General features: G+C 47.6%; 1 protein-coding gene across 2 annotated transcripts in view; it reads left to right on the top strand.

Annotated features, from left to right (window-relative positions):
- Positions 1 to 18,839, top strand: part of HS6ST2 (heparan sulfate 6-O-sulfotransferase 2) — a 289,752-nt gene extending 270,913 nt beyond the window's left edge. For both annotated transcript variants that reach the window (XM_058713042.1, XM_058713043.1), the window contains one exon: positions 15,692 to 18,839. In XM_058713042.1, coding sequence (XP_058569025.1) covers positions 15,692 to 16,571 — 880 coding nt within the window. In that variant the 3' untranslated portion in view covers positions 16,572 to 18,839. The remainder of the gene's footprint in view (positions 1 to 15,691) is intronic.
- Positions 18,840 to 25,960: the final 7,121 nt, after the last annotated feature.

Genomic DNA, 25,960 nt, shown 5'->3' with positions numbered 1-25,960 from the left:
CTGATTATCGAACCCTGCCCCACCTAAATGACTGCTAAATACCTTAATGGCTTATGACCCTCTAGCCTTAGCCCCTGCTCCCCACCACACACAGAGAGGGCAGATCCTTAAGCCAAAGGAGTGAACTGTACATTGTGGTTTCCTGGCCAACTGTGAGAAGGAGAGGGTGTGCTCCCCAGCACCCCTGGAAATCTTGCCACCCCGCAAGGCTGGCCCCGGTTGCACGCCTGGTAGGATGTTGCAGAAGGCAACATTCCTTTCACTCTCGAATAAATGAGCAGAGTGGCACAGGGTAACAAAACGAGTCCGGATATCTAGACGGGAGTTTCAGACATATGTAACTTGATCACTTACTGGCTGGGTGACCTTTCACCTCTGCGCACTAATATCTGCATCTGTGCAATGGGCTGGCCTGCTGCGAGGCTCTAACGAGAGAAGGAGAAAATGTGCCTTGGTAAAAAATCTTTGTCGTGGAGAACTTTTTTAGAAGAGGACAAAGAGGGTGTTATGCCTTCAAAACGGTTTGGCATAATAGCTCTTTAATCCTTGAAAATGAGCTGAGAAATAGAAATATTTCACATTATTTGAGAACCTCAAAGGTGACTCACTTGTGGCCTCAACTATGCTTTTACACTGAAGATGCGGCAACACTTGCGTCTCCAAGAGGTATCTGCCCATGTTTCAACTGTCAACACATTCTTCCCGGCATGCAGAAGGTGAAGGTCGATGTGTTCTGGTGCACACGTTCCTCGTAACACCGTGACTCGTGAAACGTTAAATGGAAAGGGCTGGGGTAGGGGAACAACAGGATTTCAAAAATAGATTTAGGGAAATCAAATCTTGTTCTAACTTGGTGTGTTCCTGACTGATTCATGACTCCGAAAAGGAGAAGAAGTTTGATCAAAACTGTCGCCAAATGGCCTCATGTTTTTAAGCCTATTTATGTATTTTGAGAGAGAAAGAGAGAGAGATCGAGCAGGAGGAGGGGCAGAGACAGAGGGGGAGAGAGAGAGAATCCAATCAGGCTCTCCGCTGTCAGCACGGAGCCTAACGTGGGGATCGAACCCACGAGCCGTGAGATCATGACCTGAGCCAAAACCAAGAGCCGGTCGCTTCAGTGACTGAGCCACCCAGGCGCCCCCCCAGATGGCCTCATTTCAAATACCTGTGCTTTCTTTGAACAGAAAGAATCAGGCATCCTGATCGTGACTTTCCCCTGCACCTGGTGGCCAGTCACCTTACCAGATGGGGTTTCAGGAGGGCCTCCCTCCCCTTAGCGCTAGCCCTGCTAGAGAGGACATGGCATGGCTCCTCGGGATGCCTCTCTAAAATGGACATCCTTCCGGTTGATGCCAAGGGGCAGACGCCTTGATGAGAAGGAGTTTCTCTAAGCACTTTCTTTCTGGATCTAAGATTTTGAGCAGTCAAAGCAGAGAGGGTCTGGCAGGGAAAGGCTAGAGGAAGGGGAGGTGCAGGACGGGGGATGGAAAAGGACAAAAGTGGGACGAAAGCAAAAAGTGCGATTTCAGGGTTCGGCAGGGAAGCGTTTTTGGGGAAGGGGCCTTGTCTACGCTTCAGTGGCTTCGTGTGTGTGTGTGTGTGTGTGTGTATGTGTGTGTGTGACAGTCTCTCCCAGCTGGGGAAGGCCGACACTGGGGGCTGAGGAGCTGCACGTAGGAGAGGGCAAAAAGGAGCATCCTGGCCAATTCCGAGGCTTCACGGTAGACCTTCCATAATTGACCCCACCAGCCCTATGTTCCCATAAGGTGCTGGGCCCAGTGCTGAGACAGACGAGAGATGCCAGCTAGGATTGACCTGCACGGAATACACAGCCTGCTTGAAAAGAGAACACAAAAGAAATGGACTGTTCAGCTATCCACTGGGGGCTTAACGGGCAGCAGAGAATAGTGAAGAAAACACCAAATTGGGAGTTCGGAGACCTGGGTTCTGGTCGTAGACCCACTGTTGACTAGGAAGTCACTTCCTTTGAAGTTCAAGTTCCTCATCTGGAAAACGGTAGTTCTAGTTTTTGTCCCGTATGCCTAAAGGGATTGTGTGAGGAACTAAAAATATCAGAACGGTGAGCCATTCGTCATGTCACCTGAAACTTCCGATTGTTATTAACCAGCCCCCCCTCCTTCCTTCCTGCTTTCAGTGATACCCGTGATTCTCTTCAGATGACCTTTCTAAAAAATCACTATGGGAAGGGGAATATCATTTAGAGCAATCATCTGTGGCCTTAAATCCAACTTCCTGTGAGTCACTATCTCAGAGAGTTAACCTCAATGCCGGAGAGAAAAGCCAAACCAGGAGGGAAAGCTGTGTACGTGACTCATGCGATGTGTAAGTGACTCTGACTCCCCACTGTCACCTCTACAGAGTGAATGATTAACGGAAGGGTCCGAGGGTGGTGCCACCCTCAAGAATTTGCCTTAAGTTGGCAAACCCGAGTCAGACATCTCTCTTAGTCTGAGCATTGACTTTGAGTCCTTCTTTGTGGCTTTCAGACCTTGCAGTAGAAAGTAACTGAGCGTCTGCCAGAGGGCCTGCCTTTTCCTGAAGCTGATTCCTGTTTGTCAGTCACCTTGAGCAAAACTGGGGAAGGAGTCGGACACGTGGTTTTGGATCGCGACTCTGCCACAGACCGGCCGGGTGACCCCAGACGAGCCCGTATCATTTATCTCTGGGCCTGGGTGTTCCCGATGGTAAAACAGTTGGACCAAGCGACCTGTCCAAGAGGCCTGCCAAGCCCCGCTATTCTGTGCCAGATATGGGTCTGTTGCCTCCATCTGTGCGTGACTTCCAGTGGCTCCCTTTACAGGGGCTTTGCCTCTCAGCAGGTGGGCTGGTTTACACACGTGGGACATGGCCCTCGTCCATGTGGAGGGCAGCACAGAGCTCAGCCTATCCGTGGAGGCAGGGACCGAGGACTCAGGCTCCCTGCTCGGTGAACTTCCCACCGTGACTAGAAGATGGCCTGACTCCTTCTCAGAAAAATAGGTCCCCATTTTGCACGAGATGGCACTTGCGAAGTGCCATTTAAGAAAAAACAAAAACAAAAACAGAGCTTCTACTCTGTCAAAAGTTGGGGGTCGTTGACACTTTTACCAAACTGGGACCATGACTCATATATGACAACATATACAGCTGTTTGGTTTCACGAGCTTTTAAGTTTTCCCACTCTGTCACATTGTGGATGGGTACAAAAATACCTTGCTCTAGGACCCAAGACATTCCAGTGTGATACTCACTTGTAACCTGCAGGAGCCAGGGAGCGGTGGGGAGGGCACTTGGTCCCCTGGCCTCCCGGGGTACATTCTCTTTTTGCCTGAAAGCAGAAACACAGCTAGCGATCCAAAGTCTCTTGCCGCCACCACGGAAAACAAACCCATGACAGGCACCAACCTAACAAACTATTTCCTTCAAAATAACTCCTTCTACTCAGGCAGGATCTTGGTGTCTTCGTGACCCCTTCCTGGAGCCACTCCAAAGTCACATCAGATTCTTTGTCAGGTAGAGAGGTTGGGGGGTTGGGGTTGGCGAGTTATTTTTCCATTCCCAATGTTATCATTATAAAGAAACAAGGCCATGCCTGGTACTGTAGAGAACACTTATTTCCACAATAATTGTGCCTTTTGCAGCCTGAGTACCTGCAGAAAAAAACGCTCCCAGGGGAAGGGAGGCACGTCCCTGCCAGTCCTGGAAATTCTGAATGGCTGCGATTCTTTACAGTTGAAATGGTTAAGGAGATTTGCTTCCCCCCCCCCCAAAAGCGAGGGTTTGTACTTCATCTCTCTCGGCACCTTAAAACAATATTAGAGCTCATTAAAATCAACCCAGGGCTCAAGAAGGGCAGCTTTCATTTAGGGGGAAACTTTCCCCCTGTGCTGTTCTGGAAAATAGCACAATGCTGAGAGCAGCCATTTATCTTGACTAGTTTTCCTCTAACGATCTCTCCAAAGCACACTCGAGGTGCCTGCCTCCCAGACAGCATGTGTACGGCAGGCACAGGCGAACGAGTGCAGCCAGTTACAGCCTGCTCAAAATGACCCTAAATGATATTTAGTGACCGTCTACCCGGTGAAAAAGCCCCGTTACTTGAGTCCTTGTCCTCGTGGAGGCCCCTAAAGAAACGATTCCACGTGTCTCTGGATTTCTCACAATCTGGGAATGGCGAGGGAGCTGGCGGTAGAAAGGTCACCAGCTGCAGCCCCGGCCCCCACTTCTCATGCGCCCAGCTCCCTCCCTAAGGCGCAGTCGTGGGCCCACAGACCCCACGAAATCAGCACCTCCTTTCCCATCCTGGCATATTCGACTACCTCCTACTCTACGCTTCCTGCTCTGGCCGGGTCAGTTGTGCTCTTGCCTGTGCCTCTGGAGGCTGAGCTCAGTGCCCGGGCCCGAGTGAGGTTGTGAGAGCCAGGGAGAGCCCACAGGCAGGAGACTCGGACCGCGCTGACAGTGAGGATGCAGAGACCAAAGAGGGCATCAACCAGGGCAGTGGGCAAGAGTTTGGGCTCAGGGGATGCCTGGATGGCTCAGTCGGTTACACGTCTGTCTCTTGATTTCATTTGGGGTCATGATCTCATGGTTGTGAGATCAAGCCCCACGTTGGGCTCTGTGCTGGGTGTGAAGCCTGGCTGGGATTCCCTCTTTTCTCTCTTCCCCTGCCCCCACCCCCACATGATCTCTCCCTCTCTCTGTCTCTCTCTCTCTCCCATTCTCTCTCTCTCTCTCTCTCTAAAAAAAAAAAAAAAAAGAGTTTGGGCTCAGGAGTCACACAGACCTGCCAAACAGTCACTAACTAGCTCTGTGATTTCTATATAGTGAAATAACATCTTTTAGCTGAATACCCTTACCTGTATACTAACAGCAACAACGATCGCTAGCTAGAGAGCTAGCTAGACATCCTCCTTTTCATCTTCATTCAGACCCTGCAGTTTTCCCTCAGGCTATACATGAGAAATAGGGGAGCACAGAGAGGTTAAGTTATATGCCCAGGCCCACACAGCTACTAATTGCAGAGCTGGAATTGGAATTTGAATTTGAATTTGAACCCAGACAGTCTGGCTGTGGATAGAGTCACACTGTCCAGCAGAAATACAATGTCAGTCCCATTTGTCATGTTAAACCTTCTAGTAGCCACATCGCAAGTGAAAAGATACAGTGAAATTAAATGTAATATATACCCTAATTGACCCAGTGTATCAAAAATAGATCATTTCCACAATGCAATCGCTATAAATACTAATTCATTACTGGGATATTTTCTCTTGCCCTCAGTCCTGATAACCTTTAGTCTGCTTGAAAACACTAAAAGCACTACTTTTGGGCTAGCCACGTTTCAAGAGGCTCAGCAGTCACAGGTGGCTAGAATGGACGGACCCTCTTCATCATTTCACAAACTGTGCCCGCGGTGAAGGAAGGCCTTGGCACCCGTGTGGTGGGGTGCCGCGAGAAATCACCTAGCGTAGGGGCCTGGCACACTGCGGGCCCCCTTTGAGTCAGAGCACTTATTAGTATCCCCTCTGCTGTGCTGCTTGCTCGTGTCAGAACGTCTCCAGTCCTCCACACATCACACCTGCTTAAATTCTTTCACTCCCTTAGGGCTCAGTCAGCTTTCTCCTCCTCCGCCTCCTCCTACACAAAGCCTTCCTTGATGACTATCACATACGATAAACTGTCCTGACTCATTTTGCACCCAGGCTCCGAATGACACAATTAGCGCCTCGCTGTGTTCTGCCCTTCTCCCCCCCCCCCCCCCCGCCCCCTCGCACTGAATGGTGCTTCTGTCTCCCCAACTACATGTTAAGTTCTTTGAGAGCAGAAGCCCATATACATATGGCTTCCTTGCTACTGCTCTCACAGCTTCCCTTGTGGCGACTTCTCAGTCCCCCAGAGATGGTACACTCACTGTGGCTCAAGTAAGCATATGCCTTGCAATGCAAGGCCAAGCTCCCCACCTCCAGGGCTAAAAGAACACCGTATCGCCAACTTGTGTGTGCCTGTTCCTGAATTGAACGTCATGATGGTACCATGTTTTCTTATATTTTTTTTAATGTGGATTTATTTTTGAGACAGAGACAGAGCATGAGCAGCAGAGGGGGAGAGAGAGAGAGAGAGAGAGGGAGACACAGAATCCGAAGCAGGCTCCAGGCTCCGAGCCGTCAGCACAGAGCCTGACACGGGGCTGGAACTCACGAGCCGTGAGATCATGACCTGAGCTGAGGTCAGACGCTCAACCGACTGAGCCACCCAGGCGCCTCATGATGGTACCATTTTTATGACTTCCTGGTTGAGACCTCGGACCTGTGCTTTGTAGTGGACGTGCTTCCCAGCAAAAAAAGCAGGTCAAGAACAATAGAGCCTGAGGACAAGAGATACCGAAGGTGCTCGTCTGAGGTGCACGACAGTAACCATGCCGGTCTCAGTGGCGCATTTAGACATTTCCCCAGCCTCCTCCTGTCGTCCAGGGGTTGACGCTTGCCCTGGCCCACCTCTGCCCACCCTTCTGAAGGAAGGAAGAGAGCCGACCCCTCTTGCCGGCTGCCTGGGATGGCGGCCCTCAGGCCATGACAGTTGACACAGGGATGCCAGTTAGAAACAGGGAGCTGAGAAGTAGCAGGCGGGCAGGGAAGGCAGGACGCGTGAGCTTGTTAATCAGTGGCAGCACCGGTCTTCACGTGTCGTGGGCAGCACACGTCCCTTCATGGGGTGTGACACGCTGAACGAGTTTTTCTCTGAAACTTCCTGACACCTCAGCAACACACTAAGTATTAATGAGCCGAGACTCACAAGATAACTTCAGAATGCAAAACATTTCAGGGCGCAGTGTAAGCTGCAGAACTTCTCATGCCGCTGCGCAATTGAGTGGACTCTGGGTGAAGGCTGGTAACCACGGGTCATAAAACCCGGAATTTCACATCCTGTTAAAGAACTCATTTTTCTCACTATTTGCAGAAGTCCTTAGATTTATGTACTTGGGAGCCTACTGGGCTTTGGGAAGGAAGAGAGCTAGATTTCTCTTAAAAAGAAGTAAATATCACCAGGACTTATCGCGCGAAGAATTTCACGTTGGGTTTGAATTTACAGACATTAGAAATCTTCTTTTCTTCCTTTTCAACAAAGCAGAAAACAGCGTCTTGCTGCTTTGTGAACGGAAGAGGAGAAGAATGGCTTAGCAAAATATCCTTCTGTTTAATAGAAGTCCCATTTGTGCTCAGGCCAGTGTGCCCTCACAACAGACACACGTGGCTGAAGACCTGGCCCTAGCCTGGGGCCACAGGGCAGAAGGTCCTGCTCGGCTAAACCGGGCCAGCTCCCCTCACCAGGCTGACCCTTCTGGAAGGCAGGAAACGTGGGAGCGGAGAAAAAAAAAAAGAGATTTACCAAAAAAAATAATAATAATAAACACAAGGAAGACATGTTAAAAAGAGGCTTCAGTTAGCCAAAGGAAAGAGATCATTTAGTAGAGGTGTTAATTAAGCTATTCCTTTACATACATAGACCTGCTCCTTTGGGTGGTGTGTGAAGAATAAACAAGAAATCCTGTGCAAGCGAACTGAGTAGATTGTTTGGTGGGTGAGACCTTCAATTTCTTCCAAGTTGGTATTACACCCAGCAGGTGCTGAGGACTCTACTCAATCTATTCAAAGAAGCAGTGGAAGACGTGGTCGTCTTAGCCATCAGTGGGCTCCTAAGGGGGTCTTGCTCCCTCCCTGCCACGGGTTGTCCAGGAGGGTCTGGCCTTGTCATGAGCCCACAGCTACAATTTGAAGGGCAAAGGCAGACGTTCAGTGTCCAGATCACTTAGGTCTCCCTAGTGTCGGGAAGAAAATCAGATAAAAGCATGACGACTGAGCCACAGGAGGGTCTCGACAAACGTACCAGAAACGACACATTTAAATGAGCGTCCACATAGTTCAAAGTACTCCCCTCTTGAAATCCCACTTTTTTCACCGCCACTGCTGATCACAGCGTTTATGGAACTCCTCTCTGGGGACTGCCAGTATGAGTCACCCAAGAAAAGCAGTTAAAATGGCAAGTCCGGGTCTTGAGGGATCCAATCCCGTCAGAGGCTTATGTGCCTTTGATTCAATTAACTCCACTTTGATTTACTCTGTGCTCACATATTAATGTTGTTTTGTCTGAACGCCATTCCCCTCGCTTTGACCGAGCCATTTACATGCAGTAGGAGGATCCATGCGGTTGGTTTCAGCATCATTAACCGAGGAAGGAGATCAGACCTTCAACATCGATGACTCATTGTCATATATAACTCCTACTGTTTGCACAGTGTACTGAGGGCCACCAACCACGGCTCACATTGTGCTACCACTCGTCATTACTCCAGGAACATGATGTGCAAAGGCTGAACTTAAAAAAAAAAAAACAGTATGAAATTAAGCTACAGGTATAATAAAACGTCCACTCCTATTGATTTGGGCTAAGAATTTGTTTCCTTTCTTAAATTAACTTTTTATTGATCACTCCTGTGACCTTAACTTGTACAGTTTTGTTGGCCTTCTTCCATAAGAGAAATAGATTTGATATTTATTTTTCCGTTGAGTGGTGCAAGACCCTCGTTCATGAACCAGAGGCCTAAAAGGGAAATAAATGTTCACGGCATGAGCCTCATAGCTTTGCTCAGGCAGAGTTCCCTGGGATTTCCCAGGACAGAAATGGGCATCCTTTAGGCTTGTCCACAGAGTGCAGCGAGGGTCTCAGGCTTGCTCTTGGGCACCCACTTGGCTTGCCCATACTCTGGGTGGCCCCTGGGATCTCTGACTTGAAATCTCTGAAGACACATGCCTAAGATAGTGGATCACCGACTCAGGCGTGCTTGTGCCCCAGAATTTCCTCGAGGGCTTTTTAAGACACACTGCCATGGGACCCCTGGGTGACTCAGTCGGTTAAGTGTCTGACTCTTGGATTTGGCCCAGACAACGACCTCACAGTTTGTGGGTTCAAGCCCCGTGTCAGCTTGGGATTCTCTCTCTCCCTCTCTCTCTCTGCCCCTCCCCCGCTTGCTCACTCTCTGTCTCTCTCTGTCTCTCTCTCAAAATAAATAAATAAACTTAAAAAAAGAAAGAAAAAAAAAAGACCGAGACTGCCAGGTCCCAGCCCCTGAGTTTCTGCATTCAGGGCTCAAGAATGTGCATTTCTCATAAGATCCTAAGTGGTGCTGATGCTGCTGGTTCTGGAGCCACAACGTCAGTTTGTTGACAGAAGCGGAAGCCCTGGGTTTGGGTCCCAGCACTAGGATGTGAAGACCCCAGGTTCTGGAGAGAAATGGGCTCTGTCTGAGCACCCCTGATTGACTTGCTACGTGACACCGGGGCAAATCACCTCTCTCTTAGTTTCTTCATCCTCACAATGAGAATAATATCCGATTCATGGTCTAGATGGGTGTTGATGTGTAAGCAGCAGGCCCAAGCGCCCCCCCAGCTCCTGGCTGTGCAGTTGGTATAAGACGTGCCCTCTCTCAGCAGCAAACATCTCCTCCTCGTGAGGGTTATCTTGGGCCTGGTTTATCGTGCCATCGGGGAAACTGATGGGCATGAAGCAGGATCTGCTAAGAATATCGGCCTTCAGCCCAGGAATACTTGCAGTTCCACTGATTCCCAAGGCCTGTCAGCAACTTGTGTCTTGTGGGCAAACCCGTGCTGCTCTCAGGGCCTCGATTTCCCCACCTCTAAAGTGAAGTGTGTGACTGAGATGATTTGCCATCTCAAAGGTTCCTTCTTGCTCTGGCCAAGTCTAGGATTCTGTGACTTAGAATCAGGTCCTTATTGCAGGATAATCTGTTCAAATAAAAATGAAAAAATGGTACCCATTTCTATCCACTTACTTACTTTTAACATCCTTTAACTTTCCAGCTTTGTGTAACATTGGTCTGCGGCACACAAAGTCAGGGACAATGGCTAAATGTAACTGGATGGCCTTAACATGTTCCAGCACAGGTACAAAGTGGTATATCTGTTATTTAATACTGACATCTAGTGGCTTTTCCTTATCAAAGAAAAAGATGCCTTTCCTATTAGCTCATCCTAAGCTCTGCTGCTTCTGCTGCATCCATTCGAGAATCCTTTATTAAACACTTCTTTTATGTTAAACATTGTGCCGGACCCAGAGGAGCTTACGCTGATGAATGATACCCAACCCCTGCTCTCCCAGAGCTCACAGTGCAGCAGGGGAAGGAGACAAATCACTGGATGATCCCAGCACGTAGGGATAAATGCTACAGCGGGCACAGCTGGAACAGAGGAATACCGGGGCAGTTCACTCTGCCCAGGAAGGTTGAGGAAGGTTTCACGGAGGAAGCAAGCTTACAGTTGAGTTGTTTTTTTTTTAATTTTTTTAACGTTTATTTATTTTTGAGACAGAGAGAGACAGAGCATAAACAGGGGAGGAGCAGAGAGAGAGGGAGACACAGAATCGGAAACAGGCTCCAGGCTCTGAGCCGTCAGCACAGAGCCCGACGCGGGGCTCGAACTCACAGACTGTGAGATCATGACCTGAGCCGAAGTCGGATGCTTAACCGACCAAGCCACCCAGGCGCCCCTACAGTTGAGTTTTGAAGGCGTTTTCCGGGTAACTTAAACAATACACAGGCCAGGGGCTCCTGGGTGACTCAGTGGGTTAAGCGTCCCAACTTCAGCTCAGGTCATGATGTGGCAGTTTGTGGGTTCGAGCCCTGCATCGGGCTCTGTGCTGACGGTGCAGAGCCTGCTTTGGATTCTCTCCCTCTCCCTCTTTCTCCGCCCCTCCCCCACTTCCGTGTGCTTGCTCTCTCTCTCTTTCTCTCGCTCTCTCCCTCTCAGAAGTAAATAAATAAACTTAAAAAAAATACACAGGCCATTCAAAAGAGTGGGCCTTCCATCCCCAAAGGAAAGGGGCCTGTCGGGTCATTGCCTGGGACCGATTTGGAAAACGAAACTACTTTTCCATACCTGGAGCATACAGAAAAGAGCAGGATTTTTCAGCTACCGACATTGGGAACTGGGTAACTTTTTGTCTGCACTGTAGGAGGTGTAGCAGGATCCCTAGACTCAATCCACTAGATGCCAGTAGCACATGCCCCCCCCCCCCCCGCAAAAGCTGCAGCAACCAGAGTGTCTCCAGAGATTGCCAAATGTGCCAGACTCGGGGGGGGGGGCGGGGAGATGCAAAATCACTGATGGTTGAGAGAGGCTTGTGTAGAGGGAGCTTGATAGAAATAGGGCTGGAGAGAAAGAAAGGTGGCTGCCAGCCCCCACGAGGCTGTGTGGGAGGAGCTTGGATCTGACGCGTTAGGTGTCAGGGATTAAGAGGTCTCAGGGAATGACAGGTCAGACGTGTGCCATATGGGTGGGGGGTGGGCTAGGCGTGAGACCAGAGGCAGGGAGGTGGGCCAGGACCCTGCTGCAGTGACCCAGTAGAGAAATGACAGCAAAGAGCTGGCCTAGACTCATAGAGGGTGGCATACCTTTCATGTTGTTCGGCCTGTTCTGTACGGTATCACGGGCACACAGACGTACCAAAGAGTGGTTATTAAATTCACCTGGGTGACCGATGGGACGTCCTGACTCCAATTTAAAGATGTGATACCTGTTCATCTTAATTAAGTGACACATTTCGTCGCAAGATATTTCTGTCCCATTACCACTAACTGAAACAGGCTGAGTGTGATTTTCCTGGGGCTGAGCCATTTTAAATGGCTCAGTCATTTAAAATTAAATTGGTCTGTTCAGCGGCACCCTTCCAGTTAATGTCCACGTGAAGGGAGATTTCCAGCAGCTACCACAGATCTGCTGTCGCCTGCATCGTGTCCTGTTTTGACCCATGTCTGCATACAGGCATTGCCAGAAGGAATAAGGAGATAGGGTGAAGATATTGGGGGTATGATCAGAATCCAGATGTGTTTTGACAGGCTGAGACCCACTCCAACAAGAAGAAATTAAACAGGGCCACAAATAAAGGCCAGGATCAAGGTCCAGGATAAAGCAGATTGGATTTCAAAACGGTGTATGTGTAACAACAAAGGAAAGAGTTTAGTTGACTGTGTGTCGGCGGTGAGGCGACATTAGAAGACGTGGTGTGGAGAATGAGGGAGGTGACAGACTGTCCCGATGTGTCACTCGTCAGACTGTGCCTGGAGGGCGCATTCCGATCAAGTGGAACATATTCAGAAGAAACAAGCGGACACGGGGGCAACTTGAGGCAGTGTCCAGAGTAGTTGAAAACCATATTTAGCATAAAGAAGAGAAACCTCGAGGTACCTCGGGGGTATTTAAATGCGGTCTTCGAGGCGTTGAAGCCACACGTGTGGAATTAAAAATCGATCCCTAAGTAGCCTGTCACGGTTTGAAACTAGTACTTTTTGGTGGCACTGCCACATCTTTATGTTAAGGCCACATCACCGTCGGAGCACTGTACCTGTCCATTCAGCTCTCTTGTTGGATGCCCCAGGACACGGGAGGCCGGCCCTCAAAAACCCAGGGATGTCCTTAACCCTCCTCTTTCCTGTCCCCTGCGTTCATTTTGACACCGTGGTTTGCTAACTCTACCCCCTAAAAATGTCCCTAGTGTGTCCTCCTTCTTTTGTCTTGTTTTGTGCAGTGGCCTCAGCTAGCTTCCCCAATTCCATCTCCACACTCTGTGCCTGGCGAGCTTTCTAAAACACGGATCTCGTCGTGTCGTTCCCCTGCTTAAACCCCTTTAAAGCCCTCTCTGGCATCTCCAGAAGTCTAAATCCTTTCTCGGGGGACCCGAGGGCTTCCGCAGCCAGGTGGGTGGCTACCTGTCCATATGCCAAGCCCTGCCATTCCCCGCTGAATTCCCAGCCAGGGGGTCTCGGGGCACTTCCTCTGCACACAACAGGCTAGTTTGTGCTCCTGCTCATCTTTGCGCGTCCACACTCCACTCCTCTCTTCTTGCCTCATCTAATTCTTGTTTTTCTGGCCCTCTGCTCGCTCCAGCCATTAACGACACAGGATATTGACGTGCCAGGTCTCGGCGCTGTCGGCCTCCCTGGTGCCTGTCCCAGCGCCAGGCCCACGCGAGGTGCTGGAACGGAAGTGACCGGCAGAAGACCGCCACTCGTGTTTCTGTGCCTCGTGGCCTCCCCAGTCACGTTCCCCGTGGGTTGGGCTGTCACATCCCCAGGCGCCCTAGGTGGGGAGACTGTTTCTCTGTATTTCCCCGACAGCTCTCCACTCAGAGTAATGAGCCTCCTGGATTCTTTGCCCAACCAAAGCTCCCAGGTGTTATCCTCACCTGCCTTCCCACCCCCAACACACTCGGGAGGCTGCCGGCCATTCCCGGAGACCAGCCCTTCAGCAGATCGGCCTTTTCAGCCCTGGGATCGTGCTCTCAAGCAGCCCCAAGTGTCTCCAGGGGACGCGGTCCAGAAGCCCAGGCCTGTTTTCCCTGGAAGAAGCCGGCTGTTGGGAAACCACTGAATCTCCCGAGCTATTGTCTTCTGAGCATAGACAGCTGTTACCACCAGGGCAGTGTGTGCACGTGTGTGTCTGTGTGTGTGTGTGGTGCATATGGGCTCATCTGATTTCTCTGTGGCTACGACGATCCCTGCAGTGTAGAGACTAAGGCTTCCCACATTGGACTGCCCTCATCTCATATGGGCACGAGGAGACACACATCCGTAAAGGGTGAGACTCTGGATGTCTGTGTCTGCCTTTCTGTGGCGCCTCCTCTCTCTTCCTATGTGAGGATGCTGCTTCCAAAACCGTGGTTGTGACATTAACCCCGGTGGTTGGGATCTCTCTGTTCTGAAAGTGTTTTTAGGACGAAGAGCCTCAGACTTGCATGGGGGGGGGAGGGTGTGTGCGGGGGGGGGGGGGGGTTCACTCCCGGATTTACCAGAAGATGTCACTGTAGGCTTAAACCAGTACAAAAAGTCAGGGCAGGAGGACTGTCAGCTAAGCATGAAGGTGACTCTGTTATGGGGGTCTGAAATACCCAGCAGCCCCCATTGTAATGTGTGCCATGTAAAGCTAGTTCAAAGATTAATCCAAATGTGTCACTGGACTTCATAAGCTTCTGTTTTTTCCAAATAATTAGACTGCCGCTAAGCTGTTGCCTCCAGCGTAGCATAAAGGCTCAGTAAATATGTATTGGCTGAAGGAGTGAATGAATGCCAGAACAAAGGGCGGAAGGAGAAAGCCCGTGGGAAGAGTCACCTTTCTTAGTAAGGGCTGCGGGACAACAAAAGCTGCTGGCTGTAAAGCAGTGGGACTTCACAGACATGAATTTTAGTGGTGCTAGCAAAGTCAGGTCCTAGGAAAAGCAATGAGGTAGGTGAAGGAAGTCGAGGCCTCTTTCCATTTTCACTCCCAGATGCTTCTCCTGGACCCCCATGCTTATTTATTCCAGAAAAATATATAAAATAATTTAAAAGACACTTTCTGTGATACTTGCAAGGCGCTTAGAAGATCACCCAGAGACTTTGGCCACGATAAGGCATGGCCTTCCCAGTCCCCAGCTCTCTCCCTCCAATTCCCTGGAAGTTCTAGAAGAGCAGCCCAGAGCCCCTGTTCTGGAAAACATAGTTTAAGCAGAAATATAAACAAGGAATCACCATTCCGTATCAAAAGCGTTTTAACAAAGGTTAAGTGTGGACGTGCTAGCTGAGGGTGGCTGTCCTATGGTGCCACAGAGGAAGAGGTGAGGGCTGGCAGCAAGGGGTGGGGCAAGTTTTCAGCAACGGCTGAAACCGAGGTAGTAGCCTGCATATATGCCATTGGCAGCTACCGTGTCTATTTCAGTCGGTGACTAACCGCAATGTTTATTTCTGGAGGCCCTGGGCTGCTCTGCCTCCCTGTACGTCCCACTTCCGTAAGGAAGGAGCCATGATGTTAGGACAATAGCCAAAATCAAAGCATCATACTGGCACCCTTTCAATGCGGTTTTATTGTTTAATAAGGTATCCTGTTTAGACCGGATATTGGGGGAATGCTTTCGTATATTTAGTAAGAAAGATTAGAATTTCAGCTCACTTATCAACTCCATTATCGCTTCGATAAGATCACTTGTGGGGCACCTGAGTGGCTTCGTCGGTTAAGAGTCCACCTTCAGCTCAGGTTATGATCTCGTGGTTCGTGGGTTCAAGTCCCGCATCGGGCTCTCTGCTGACAGCTTGGAGCCTGGAGCCTGCTTAGGATTCTGTGTCTCCCTCTCTCTTTGCTCCTCCCCTGCTTGTGTGCTCTCTCTCTCTGTCTCTCTGTCTCTCTGAAAAATAAATAAAACATTAAAAAAATCACTTGCTTCCACTGGTGTCCATTTTGTGATCAGTTGATGCAGGTTTAAGGGTGGGGGGTATGAAATAAAATGGTTGCCTCCTTAGCAAATGAGGTCTTTGGGAAGATTCTGTCATTGATTGGGGCAAGCCAAACAGGGGGAGCAGGCAGAGGGAGTGAAGAATGACAGGGATGATGTCCTAGGCCTAAACTTTTCCTACTTGTTTTAGCTGCAGTACCAGCAAATCGGGCAAAAGAATTAGCTTCCTGGCCAGGCTAGTAGGACTCAGACAGTGGTCTACAGCACAGTGCACGGGGACAAATGCCGCCAGATCACCATCATTCCCTTTTTGCCTTCCTTACTGACCGGTGAACATCACGTCCGCCATGCACCTCCCTGACTCCACCTATGTCACCCGCACCTCTCACTATTGTTCTCTGTGCTTTGTCTGTAGAAACTTCCACTACATCACCATCCTCCGAGACCCAGTGTCCCGGTACTTGAGCGAGTGGAGGCATGTCCAGAGAGGGGCCACATGGAAAGCATCCCTGCATGTCTGTGATGGAAGGCCCCCAACCTCAGAAGAGCTGCCCAGCTGCTACACTGGCGATGACTGGTCTGGCTGCCCCCTAAAAGAGTTCATGGACTGTCCCTATAATCTAGCCAACAACCGCCAAGTGCGCATGCTCTCTGACCTGACCCTAGTAGGCTGCTACAACCTGTCTGTCATGCCTGAGAAGCAGAGGAACAAGGTCCTCCTGGAAAGTGCCAAATCGAATCTGAAGCACATGGCGTTCTTCGGCCTCACTGAGTTTCAGCGAAAGACCCAGTATCTGTTCGAGAAAACCTTCAACATGAACTTTATTTCGCCATTTACCCAATACAATACCACCAGGGCCTCTAGTGTTGAGATCAATGAGGAAATCCAAAAGCGGATTGAGGGACTAAATTTTCTGGATATGGAATTGTACAGCTACGCCAAAGATCTCTTTTTGCAAAGGTATCAGTTTATGAGGCAGAAGGAGCATCAGGAAGCTAGGCAGAAGCGTCAGGAACAACGCAAATTTCTGAAGGGGAGGTTCCTTCAGACCCATTTCCAGAGTCAGGGTCAGAGCCAGAATCCGAGTCAGAATCCGAGTCAGAACCCAAATCTGAACGCCAATCAGAATGTGACTCAGAATCTGATTCAGAACCTGACTCAGCATTCGAGTCAGAATTCGAGCCACAAGGAGAACCGTGAAAGCCAGAAGCAGAGCGCAGGCCAAGAGCAGAGTGATGGCAACACCAGCAATGGCACCAATGACTACATAGGCAGCGTAGAGAAATGGCGTTAAGTGGCTCCCAATGGCCTTTGCGCACTTGTCCCAAAGCACCAGTAGGAGTATGGCAGATCTTAAAACGTGAGAGTTTCCAAACACATCTTGCTTCCTTAAGTTTGGAAGTTAAAGGAAAAGTTAAGATGTTGCCTTTACAGTTGCCTTTCAATTAAATGTTATACTGTGCGTGGGTAAAACAACTCTCAGTATGTAATTAAATTGTCTCTTTTTGGTTTGTTGGAGTATTTATAAAATCCAAAAACCAAACCAGACTTGCCAGAAATTGCTGTTTCTATATTTTAAGAAGTGCTTAAATTAGTCAGAGACAAAATGAAAACATAAAATGTGGCCATTCAACTTGTGGCTAAGAAACGGACTCCAAATTATTCATGATACACTGTTAAAGCTCAATCTTGGAGGCAGACATTTGTTTCCAGGGGTAGGCATGAATATAAACAGAAAAAAAAAAACCAAACCCAACTACAATTAACCACGAAACCTTTTAGTTTCTTCTGATTTTACCAAGGAATCTATTTAAATGGAATAAGAACTGATGGTAAATCTTACCAAACAATAGAAACGAAGATTTTTCTGTCTGAAACATGGGTAGTTTTATGTAAAAATATTGGCTTTTCAAGCGGAACAGGATTCGTATCTTGTTATTTAAGAGATGTTTAGAATTTTCAACTTTTTCTACCTTCTACTGTCTAAAGGTTTTAAACAGGGTGTATCTCATACTAAACAAAAACCCTTTTCTCCCAAATGGAATACCAGTGTAAAGATCTAATTTTCAGACACTTTCTGGGCACTGTAATTTCAACAATTCTGGAATCCTTTTGGCTCTGCTTCTCATTCATTTTAAGGCTTCTCCGAGTTGTGCTCATTCCAAAACAACCCATTTATAGAATCCCTCTTCATCATATAAATGGCGTGTTGCTGAGTTTCTTGTGATACATAATCCTGGATTAGAGTCAGGACTTTCTTTCTATAGAGTTGTCTTATCAATGTCTGTGTAGTGAGGTCCTTATCAAGAAACTCTTGAACAGGATAACGTGTCTAAAAATATTGCTGAAGTTATTCTCGATCAGATAGAAATGAACGGGAATGTGAGTGGATCGTTACTGACTTTTTGTACAATTTTATGGTACCGTTGCCAGTTGGGCTGGCTACTTCTAGCCCGTTTGTTCTTTTTGTGTGTGCGTGTTGACAGATTGTAGACAATTACAAGAGGGGGGAAATGGTAGAATAAGCATTAGGATAGCCAGTTATTCAGTAACACCAAAAGCTGTACCTCGATACTTTGGCTAACCCCCTACTAGGTTCTGTTTTTAGAAAGAACAAACAGCAAGAGTGCTCTGCAGTGAGGTTAAGTAGCAGGAGCATATGCATTGAGGAGAGTGATTTCATATTGTTAAGTCTCTGCACAAATACTTTTAAGGTATCGGTTATGAATCGAGCAGAGCAAGAAGGAGCACGTCCCCCACTGTGCTGGCAAGCATCAGGATTCTGGGAAGTTTCCATTTTATGGGTTTTGCGATGCTTTTGTAAGGACTTACCCTCACCCCCTGCTGTGAATCCAGCAAGACACTTGGAAGTGGCATTTATGCTTTCAGGAGCGACATGCTTAGAAGTGCGATGATAAAGTCACATCTTGTACAATCTGCTGCTTATCTGCATGATCTAGTTTCATCTGTTAGACTATGGCCACGAGCCGGACAAGAAGCTGAGTATTTGGGTTTAAAAATAAACGTGCTTGACGCTGAGCTTGTATCCCTGTATCTAAAGTTTCTTTTGTCCAACAGTGTTGCAGTCCTGGGAATTTGGAGAACTGAAAAACCGAAAGGAATTTGTTTAAAACCCAGACACGCCTTGAAATCCACGTGTTTTTGAGTGAAACTATTTTGTGTACATTGTGTTTTTAAAATAAAGATCCTGTAGATCACTGTGGTTATTTCAATTTTGTTTAGTTTCGATTCACAGTGTTTGCTCTTAAAACTGATAGGTACTGCTGGAAAGCAGGGCGAAGCCAGAGCCAGTGGAAAAGCTTGTTACAGAAAAAAACATTTTGTGTTATATTGTTGTGGTGTGCATGGCTTGTGAAGATTAAGTGCATTTTCTCTGTCTATACTGATTATTGTATATAAGGGATGTGATAAATACACATTTTTGTCATCATATAAATCCCATGATTTCAACTGTAAACATCTGTCCAATGGTGTAGCTTTACAGACCATTTGCTGATTTTGTGTAATTTAACAATAGATATGAAATAAAGTTTAAATTACAGACTCTGAGTAATTTCGTGATTTCAAGTTTGCGACCCCATGGACAGAATTCTCTTTTCTCAAGGAGTTTCCTTTTTCCCTCTCGGCCACTAGGTGTTGGACGTGAGATAACCCATTCTAATCTATCACACTAAAAATGGCCTTAGCTTTGGGGGCTTCCTTCTGGAAGTCCACCCTGTCTCCTCTTCTGAGTAAGACAAAGTTGTCCAGGAAAGACAAGGTTTGCTGTGTCTCTTAGTGTGGGCCACCATAGCAAAATACCATAAACTGGGTGGCTTGTCAACAACAAAACCTTATTTTCCCACAGCTCTGGAGGCCGAAAGTCTGAGATCAGGATGCGGGCACGGTCAGGTTCTGGGGAGGGCCCTCTTTCCATTTGATGGCTGACTTCTAGCTGTATGTTCACATGGCAAAATGTAGCTAGCTTGTTCTCTGGCCTCTTCTTGTAAGGGCACTAATCCCATTCGTGAGGGCTCCATTCTCCTGACCCAATCACCTCCCAAAGGCCCCCACCTCTAGATACCATCAGAGTGGGGTTAAGATTTCAACATATGAATTTGGGGAGACTCACACGTTCAGCGCTTTATGCAAATGAAACATGTATGAGTTTTCACATAAATGTTATTAGATACTTGCATGTTTTCAAGCATGCAAAAAGGGAAAAAAACGGGCCCTTTATTTCTTATCTATCCCATGTCTGCAGGATAGAGGTTAAAGGTAAGCAGTTAAGTATTGGTTTTTAAGGTTATGAATATAACATGATCTAATTTTGTGCAAGGTACATATTTTTCAGAACAAATTTATGGTTCGGGTTACAGAACCATTTACAGATTTACCCTTTCCCTTCTCCAAAGAGAATTTAGGTATCAGTTGTATGGATTAGAGGGGAAGGAAGCCAAATCTGAAGGCTTTAACTATTTAGCTTGCAAACTATTCATACTTAGAAAATTTTGCCCATTGGCTATCTGTTGAGCAAGCATCGGGTGGCCGATCGTCCTGATTGTGTAAGTTCCTTGGGTGGAACTGTGAACAGGAACACAGAGGCCAAGAATTTGAAATAGGAAATAAAAGTTGCTTCCCTTTTCCCGTGAGGAGGGTGCTCTTGGAGAGCAGGGCACTCTTACTGAAGTGGGGAAAAAGGAAAACCCTGCACCATCTATGCCTCGGGGCACAAGATCAGGGTTGGCTTAGAAGGAAATGGACTATTGAGTTTGCCCAGAGAGGAACCATAATGAAGAAAAAACTGGTCGGCCCAGTTCCTAAGGATGGAGGATTCTCAATAGGAGTTATAACCAAGTCCAAATGGACTATGTTTGTGGAGGAGGGGAGGCAATGGGTGGAAGGTCTGAAAGAGCCTTCACACTTGGGCGGATGATTTCCTTCTGCGAGCGGTGGAAAGAAGCACGAAGGCATCACACGACAGGCTTGAGATCTCCACCGTCTCCCAATGTCTGAGATGCAGAAAAGCAACAGAGTGGTCTGGGGGCGGGGGGTTGCCGTGCAGCCCACGGCTCTCCTGCCCTGTCCTAAGGAAGAGTCCCCTCTCTCTCATCTTCACTAGGGATTCCACTAAGCAAACGAACAAAAACTGGGTGTTCTGTAAAAAGCATGACAAGACGCAGTGTATGGGGACCCCAAGTGTCATCCAGTGGGACAGTGGAATAAGACAATCCTAATCTGTCAAACGGCAAGAATGAGGCGACCTGACAGGTTTAAACATCAAAGGAATCACATCAACACCCGAAAAATCCCAAAGTAAATTTATAATACATCAATCACACCTTCACAAGTGTGCCAAGCCCTCAGAACTGCGGGAGAAAAGTATCCTCAGGACAAAGTAAATCAGCTGTTTTTCAGGGCCAGGGACACTTGTGACTGGCTAGAGCCGGCATCCCCAAACTGTGAACCTGGGGCCAAATGTCACCAGCCGCCTGCTTTTGTAAATAAAATTTGATTGGAGCTCAGCCACGCCCATTTCTTTCCATATCTCCTCTGGCCGCTCTCACATGACAGACGCAGCAATACGTCTCTTCTTGCCCTTGAGAGAAAAAACTGGGCAACCCCTGTGCTAAAGAACAATGAAATGTCCTAAATAGTGAAATCCTGACAGAGTTTATAATGAGCCCAGGGTCGGAGAGAATCGAGGGGTGTGATAAAAATGACACACTGCCCAATAACACAACATGGCAAACAACACTTATTGAATACCTATTACATGAAAGTCACTGCATTAAGCCCAAGAACAGAGAAGATTCTGATCTTTTCTCTCAGGATTCTCTCAAATAGTCTGTTAGTATAGTTAAAAGCTTAATTAGTTCTTCAGTATGTGTGTTCAATCACATCCTTGTAACGAATTAAAACAATAAAGGTATGTAAAGTAAAAAGTGAAATTACCTACACAACTCTCACTCGCTCAAAATAACTAGTGTAATTATGTGATTTCTTCTAGATCTCCTTGTCTTATTACCATTCAAATCTAATGTCTCTCTCTCCCCATCTCTCTGTCTTTATGTGTCTCTGTCTCTCTGGCTGGCTGGCTGTCTCTCTCTCTCTCTCTCTCTCTCTCACACACACACACACACACACATATAATATTGATAACAAAAATGAAACCACAACATTCTCATTATTCAATTACCCCCCCTTTTTTTTTAAGTTCAACAGAGTATCATGCTTTTCCCTCCAAACCTGGAATACGGTGGATGGTTACCCCTAAGCACCCAAAACGTTTGCTGCCGGTGTTGTAGGTTGACAGCATGGGTTCCAGATCCACGCTGCCTGGGTTTGAATCCCAGCCCCACCACTTAACTAGCTTTGTGACCTTGGGGAAGTCCCTAACCTCTCTATGCCTCAGTTTCCCGCCCTATAAATGGATCAAATAATAGCTCCCACTTCAGAGGGCTGTTGTGGGCATCAAATGAGGTGATATTTGTAAAGCGATTAGGACAGCGCCTGACGCAGAATAAGCCTTCTATGTGTTGGCTAGTATTAGCATTATCGTGACTATTGGCATTAGCATGAAGCCTAGATGTCTGAGAATGCCCATGTTTTTAATAGCTGAATACCGACTCTGAGATCAAGAATTAAAAATATTGGCAAGAAAATAAGCAAAAAGTAGTGTATGTCCCATTGTGACTCATTTTTAAAACTTTCCTAAAAATATAAAATACATATCTCACAATTGTCACATAATTAAATATATAAAGAACCATCCTAAGGTTTGCTTTTGAGTTCTGAATAGAGCTCCGACAGGAGCATTCTGAAAGATCTAATCCACAAAAGGCCAAGTGAGTCACTGACGCTCTCTCGAGCAACGCAAATGAGTTATCTGATGTCCCTGGATCATTTGGGACCTACTTCATTACACTTAGTTACGCAAGGATGACTCACCACCAGCCCCCTTCTTTCCCCACCCACCTCTCCACCCCACACCGCTGCAGCGTGGGCCTCTTTGCATGAGATATGAGAAGCCCCCCGAAGTCTAGCTGCCTCTCTCCCAGGTCTAGGTGGGCACCTAGAATTCCCACGCTCCAAGTCTACTCTGGGTGACAGCAGCCTGTCCAGAAGACCCTGTTAAAATGCATATATGCCACCTGGGAGGGAGGAGGGAGAGGAAACCCATTAAAAGTTAGCAATACTAGTTTATAAGATTAGCAGTCACGAAGGGCCCACGCAAGTCTTGTAAATTAAGGTAGCTGGCTTCTCTTTAAAAAAAGGAAGAGGAAAAAGAATACTTTGCTCCTATTCCCATTTGAATTGCTAAATTTTGATCTTGTTGCCTTCGGGCAGGACAAGGTTCAAGAATCCTCATCAAATCTCAGTAAGTTGCATAAATGCTATTCTCATTATGCCTGGTTAAATCTTGTGACTTCACTAATGTAGGTAGGATTCAATGATGCCTAACTGGGCCTAAGAAAAGTTTAACAGTTTTTGTGACTTGAAAATGCGCTCCTGGATTTCACGTGACTTAGGAGGCCCCGAGCGGAAAGGTCAAGTCTTAAAAGAGAGGGCTATACCATAACTTAATGGGGCCCAACCAGCCGGCTGGAGCCAACCCTAACCAGCTTTTTCATGGGTTAATTCAAATGCAAGAGTGGTTTTTTTCTCAGACCCCAGAGAGGGCTTGCGTCCCTGAAACTAGCTAGAACAGGATCAAGGTGCTTGGGGTTATATGGTAAAGACTTCATGAATTTAATCGAAGAGCTAGATTTGGGCTTTGCAACCCTGAACTGCTAGGAAGGGAGTTTAAGTAAGGATGCTCAGCACCGACTAGTACAGATAAATAGATGTAGCAAGGTCAGATTTCCATATACTGCACACCTGGATGGTGGCGGTGTCTTCCTATTCTCCTGTCCTCAGCTTGTTTCTTGACCTCCACACTCATCTTCCTGAAACTGCGTCTCAAACCTTCACCATGGACCTGTGGTCTCAGAAAGTGTTTGTGATGTGTTTGCTTAAGGGTGCAGATTCCCTGGCCCAGACTCTGCCAAGTTGCCGAATCAGAATCTCAGGGGCAAAGCAAGGGAATTCTGCCTTTTGGTGAGATTCTAAGATGATTCGAAGATGAATCGAATATGGTTAGGTAAATGCGAGAGCTACTGTCCTAAATCATAGGTCTGATCACTGCACTGCCCTCCTCAGAAAGTAGCGGGGACCCACCACTATCTGCGGATCAAGTCCACACTCAGCTAAATGCGAGAGACTCTCCATAATCCCACCTCAACTCTATCTATGCTCACCTCACCGCTCGCCCGCCCGTTGAACGCCACCCTACTTGAATTTGAACCTTTGCTCCAGGCTAAAGCTCTTTACTCCTCATCCCAGGCACGAGACTTCCCAAATGAATTCAAATAGGAGTTTTTGAAGTATCACTGACTCTAAAAGGCTATACGTAACATCTTACATAGGCTGATTGCCATGTTAATAGAGTCCTAATGAGCTCTAATAAGCCTGGGGTCAAAAGCAAGTAGCAACCAATTAGAGCAAGCCAGTTGAACAAGTGCGAGTTTCCACCCCGAATGTGTCTGGACAGAGCAGAGGAAGCCACCCCCAGATAGATGCAAGTTCAAGCTGGTGGTACCTCTGTGAGGCACGAAGACAAGTAGGTCGTTCACGTCATGCCGGAAGCTCTGCTCTCTCATTCCCTACTTGATTCCCCCTGCCCTGAAGCACTGTGCCCCACGTCGTGGCTAGGCCAGCCCCAGGCTCTGCAAGCAAGCGGGCCCTGAGTCTGGAGGCATTTGTTTAACCAGCTTCAGCTTGCTGACCCAGTGTCTGGCTTCTGGCAACTTGATTTCTTTTACTCTGGTCCATTCATTTGACTAACCTGCATTGAGCACTTTACTGTGAGTTAGGCCCAGTGTAGTAGGAAGCTGGGAGGGGAGGTCAGAGAAGCCTGTTATCAAGAAAATGATCTCCGGGGTCGCCTGGTCTGCTCGGTCAATGGCACATGCGACTCTTCATCTCAGGGTCATGAGTTTGAGCCCCACTCTGGGCATAGAGATTACTTTAAAAAATTAAAAAAAAAATAAGAAAGATTCCCAGCTGAGTCCATTTCCCAGGCCCGAGAGTCCGTTCTGGACCTCTGTGAGTGAAACCCCGGGTAGAGCTGCCTGTCGCCAGCTGTCTTTAATCTCCAACCACCTCCTGCTCACAGAAGCTCCACAGAGGAAGGCTCTCCCGGCTCAACTGGAGGCTACTTAGCTGGTCCTGCTCTTGGATGGAAATTTCTGAACGTTTATAACAGCTCCACTCCACTAAGGGAGAACGAGTTCTTACCCAGGTGGGAGACCTCAACACCTCTGGCCAGATTAGGATGCTCTACTAAATCCTTTATACGCATAACCTCATTTTATCTCCACAGCTACCCTGGGAGGCAGGAATAATTACTTCCCACAGTTTACAGAGGAGGAGGCTGAGGCTCAGGAGAGCTTAATTAACGTGCCCAGTACTTAGAGGCGGGAGCCCAAATCAAACCTAGTTGGAACTCCGGAGCTCGATCTCTTTGCTTTATTCATTATTTAAAACATTTCATTATGGGAAGGTTCAAACCTCTCCACAAATAGAGAGAACAGCGTAATGAACCCTCCGTGTCCCTATCACTCGGCTTCAGTAATTATCAGCTCCTGGCCAATCTTGTTTAATCTATGTCCTCGCTTACTTTCCCTACAAACTGTAATATTTTGAAGCAGTTCCCCAATATCATCTGTAAATGTTTCTGTAAAAGCAATTCCCAGACATCATCTGGAGAAGGAGCTTCTTCTCATTTTTCCAAAAACGCAGGCAAGCACGTTTTAGTAGTTCCCCATTATACAGAGAAGTAAACTGAGGTTTAGAGAGATGTGTCCCCAGGCACACAACTACTGAATGGCAGGTCTTGGTTTCCCATCCAGGTCTGTCTGCAAGCCCTTTGCCCTATCCCAGATGGAGTTCTCTTCTATAGCAGAAGCTTCCTCCAGGACAGCAGCCGGGAATAGAGGGCCTTGAGCTCCTGATACAGATAAGCCAGGAAGCCATTTCCGGCTTCTCTAAAATTTGAGTAGGATCCGTGCCCAACATGGGGCTTGAACCCATGACCCTGAGATCAAGAGTCAAGTGCTCTATGGACTGAGCCAGCCAGGTGCCCCTGGCTTCTCTGAAATTTAATTAACAATGGTTTCTTTTCCAGTTACGAATAGTCACAAAGCAACTAGATTCCTTCTGGTTCTTTGGATTGTTCGGGACCCACAGATACCCAGCCCACTTTGCCTGGCCCCTTTGCCCTTGGAGAGGCAGCCTGAGATCCCCTCACCCTTGAACCCAGTATTACTAGACCCATAAATATTCTTCTAGGCCTCACAAATGGAAGCAGCCAAACTTGGACCTTGGTCTCAGGTCTTTGGACCAAGAGTTCTGCGCTTTGATTTTCAGGGGCATAATTCCCAATTCAACTCTACGGCATTAGAATATATTCCTAATGTCCAACAAAATGGGTTTGGTCTCGCATCTGAGCCGGGCCCTCTGTACCTCATAGATTGCGCTTCCTATTAAAGACTATCACTCTACACAATCTACACATACGGCGCACTTGTGTAAGTTGAAGCGAGCATGTGCTTTCCATACTTGATGGGTAAGACGTGCCTG

Source organism: Neofelis nebulosa, chromosome X, assembly GCF_028018385.1.
Source record: "Neofelis nebulosa isolate mNeoNeb1 chromosome X, mNeoNeb1.pri, whole genome shotgun sequence".
Lineage (NCBI taxonomy): Eukaryota > Metazoa > Chordata > Mammalia > Carnivora > Felidae > Neofelis > Neofelis nebulosa.
This window is presented reverse-complemented; position numbering and strand designations above follow the sequence as displayed.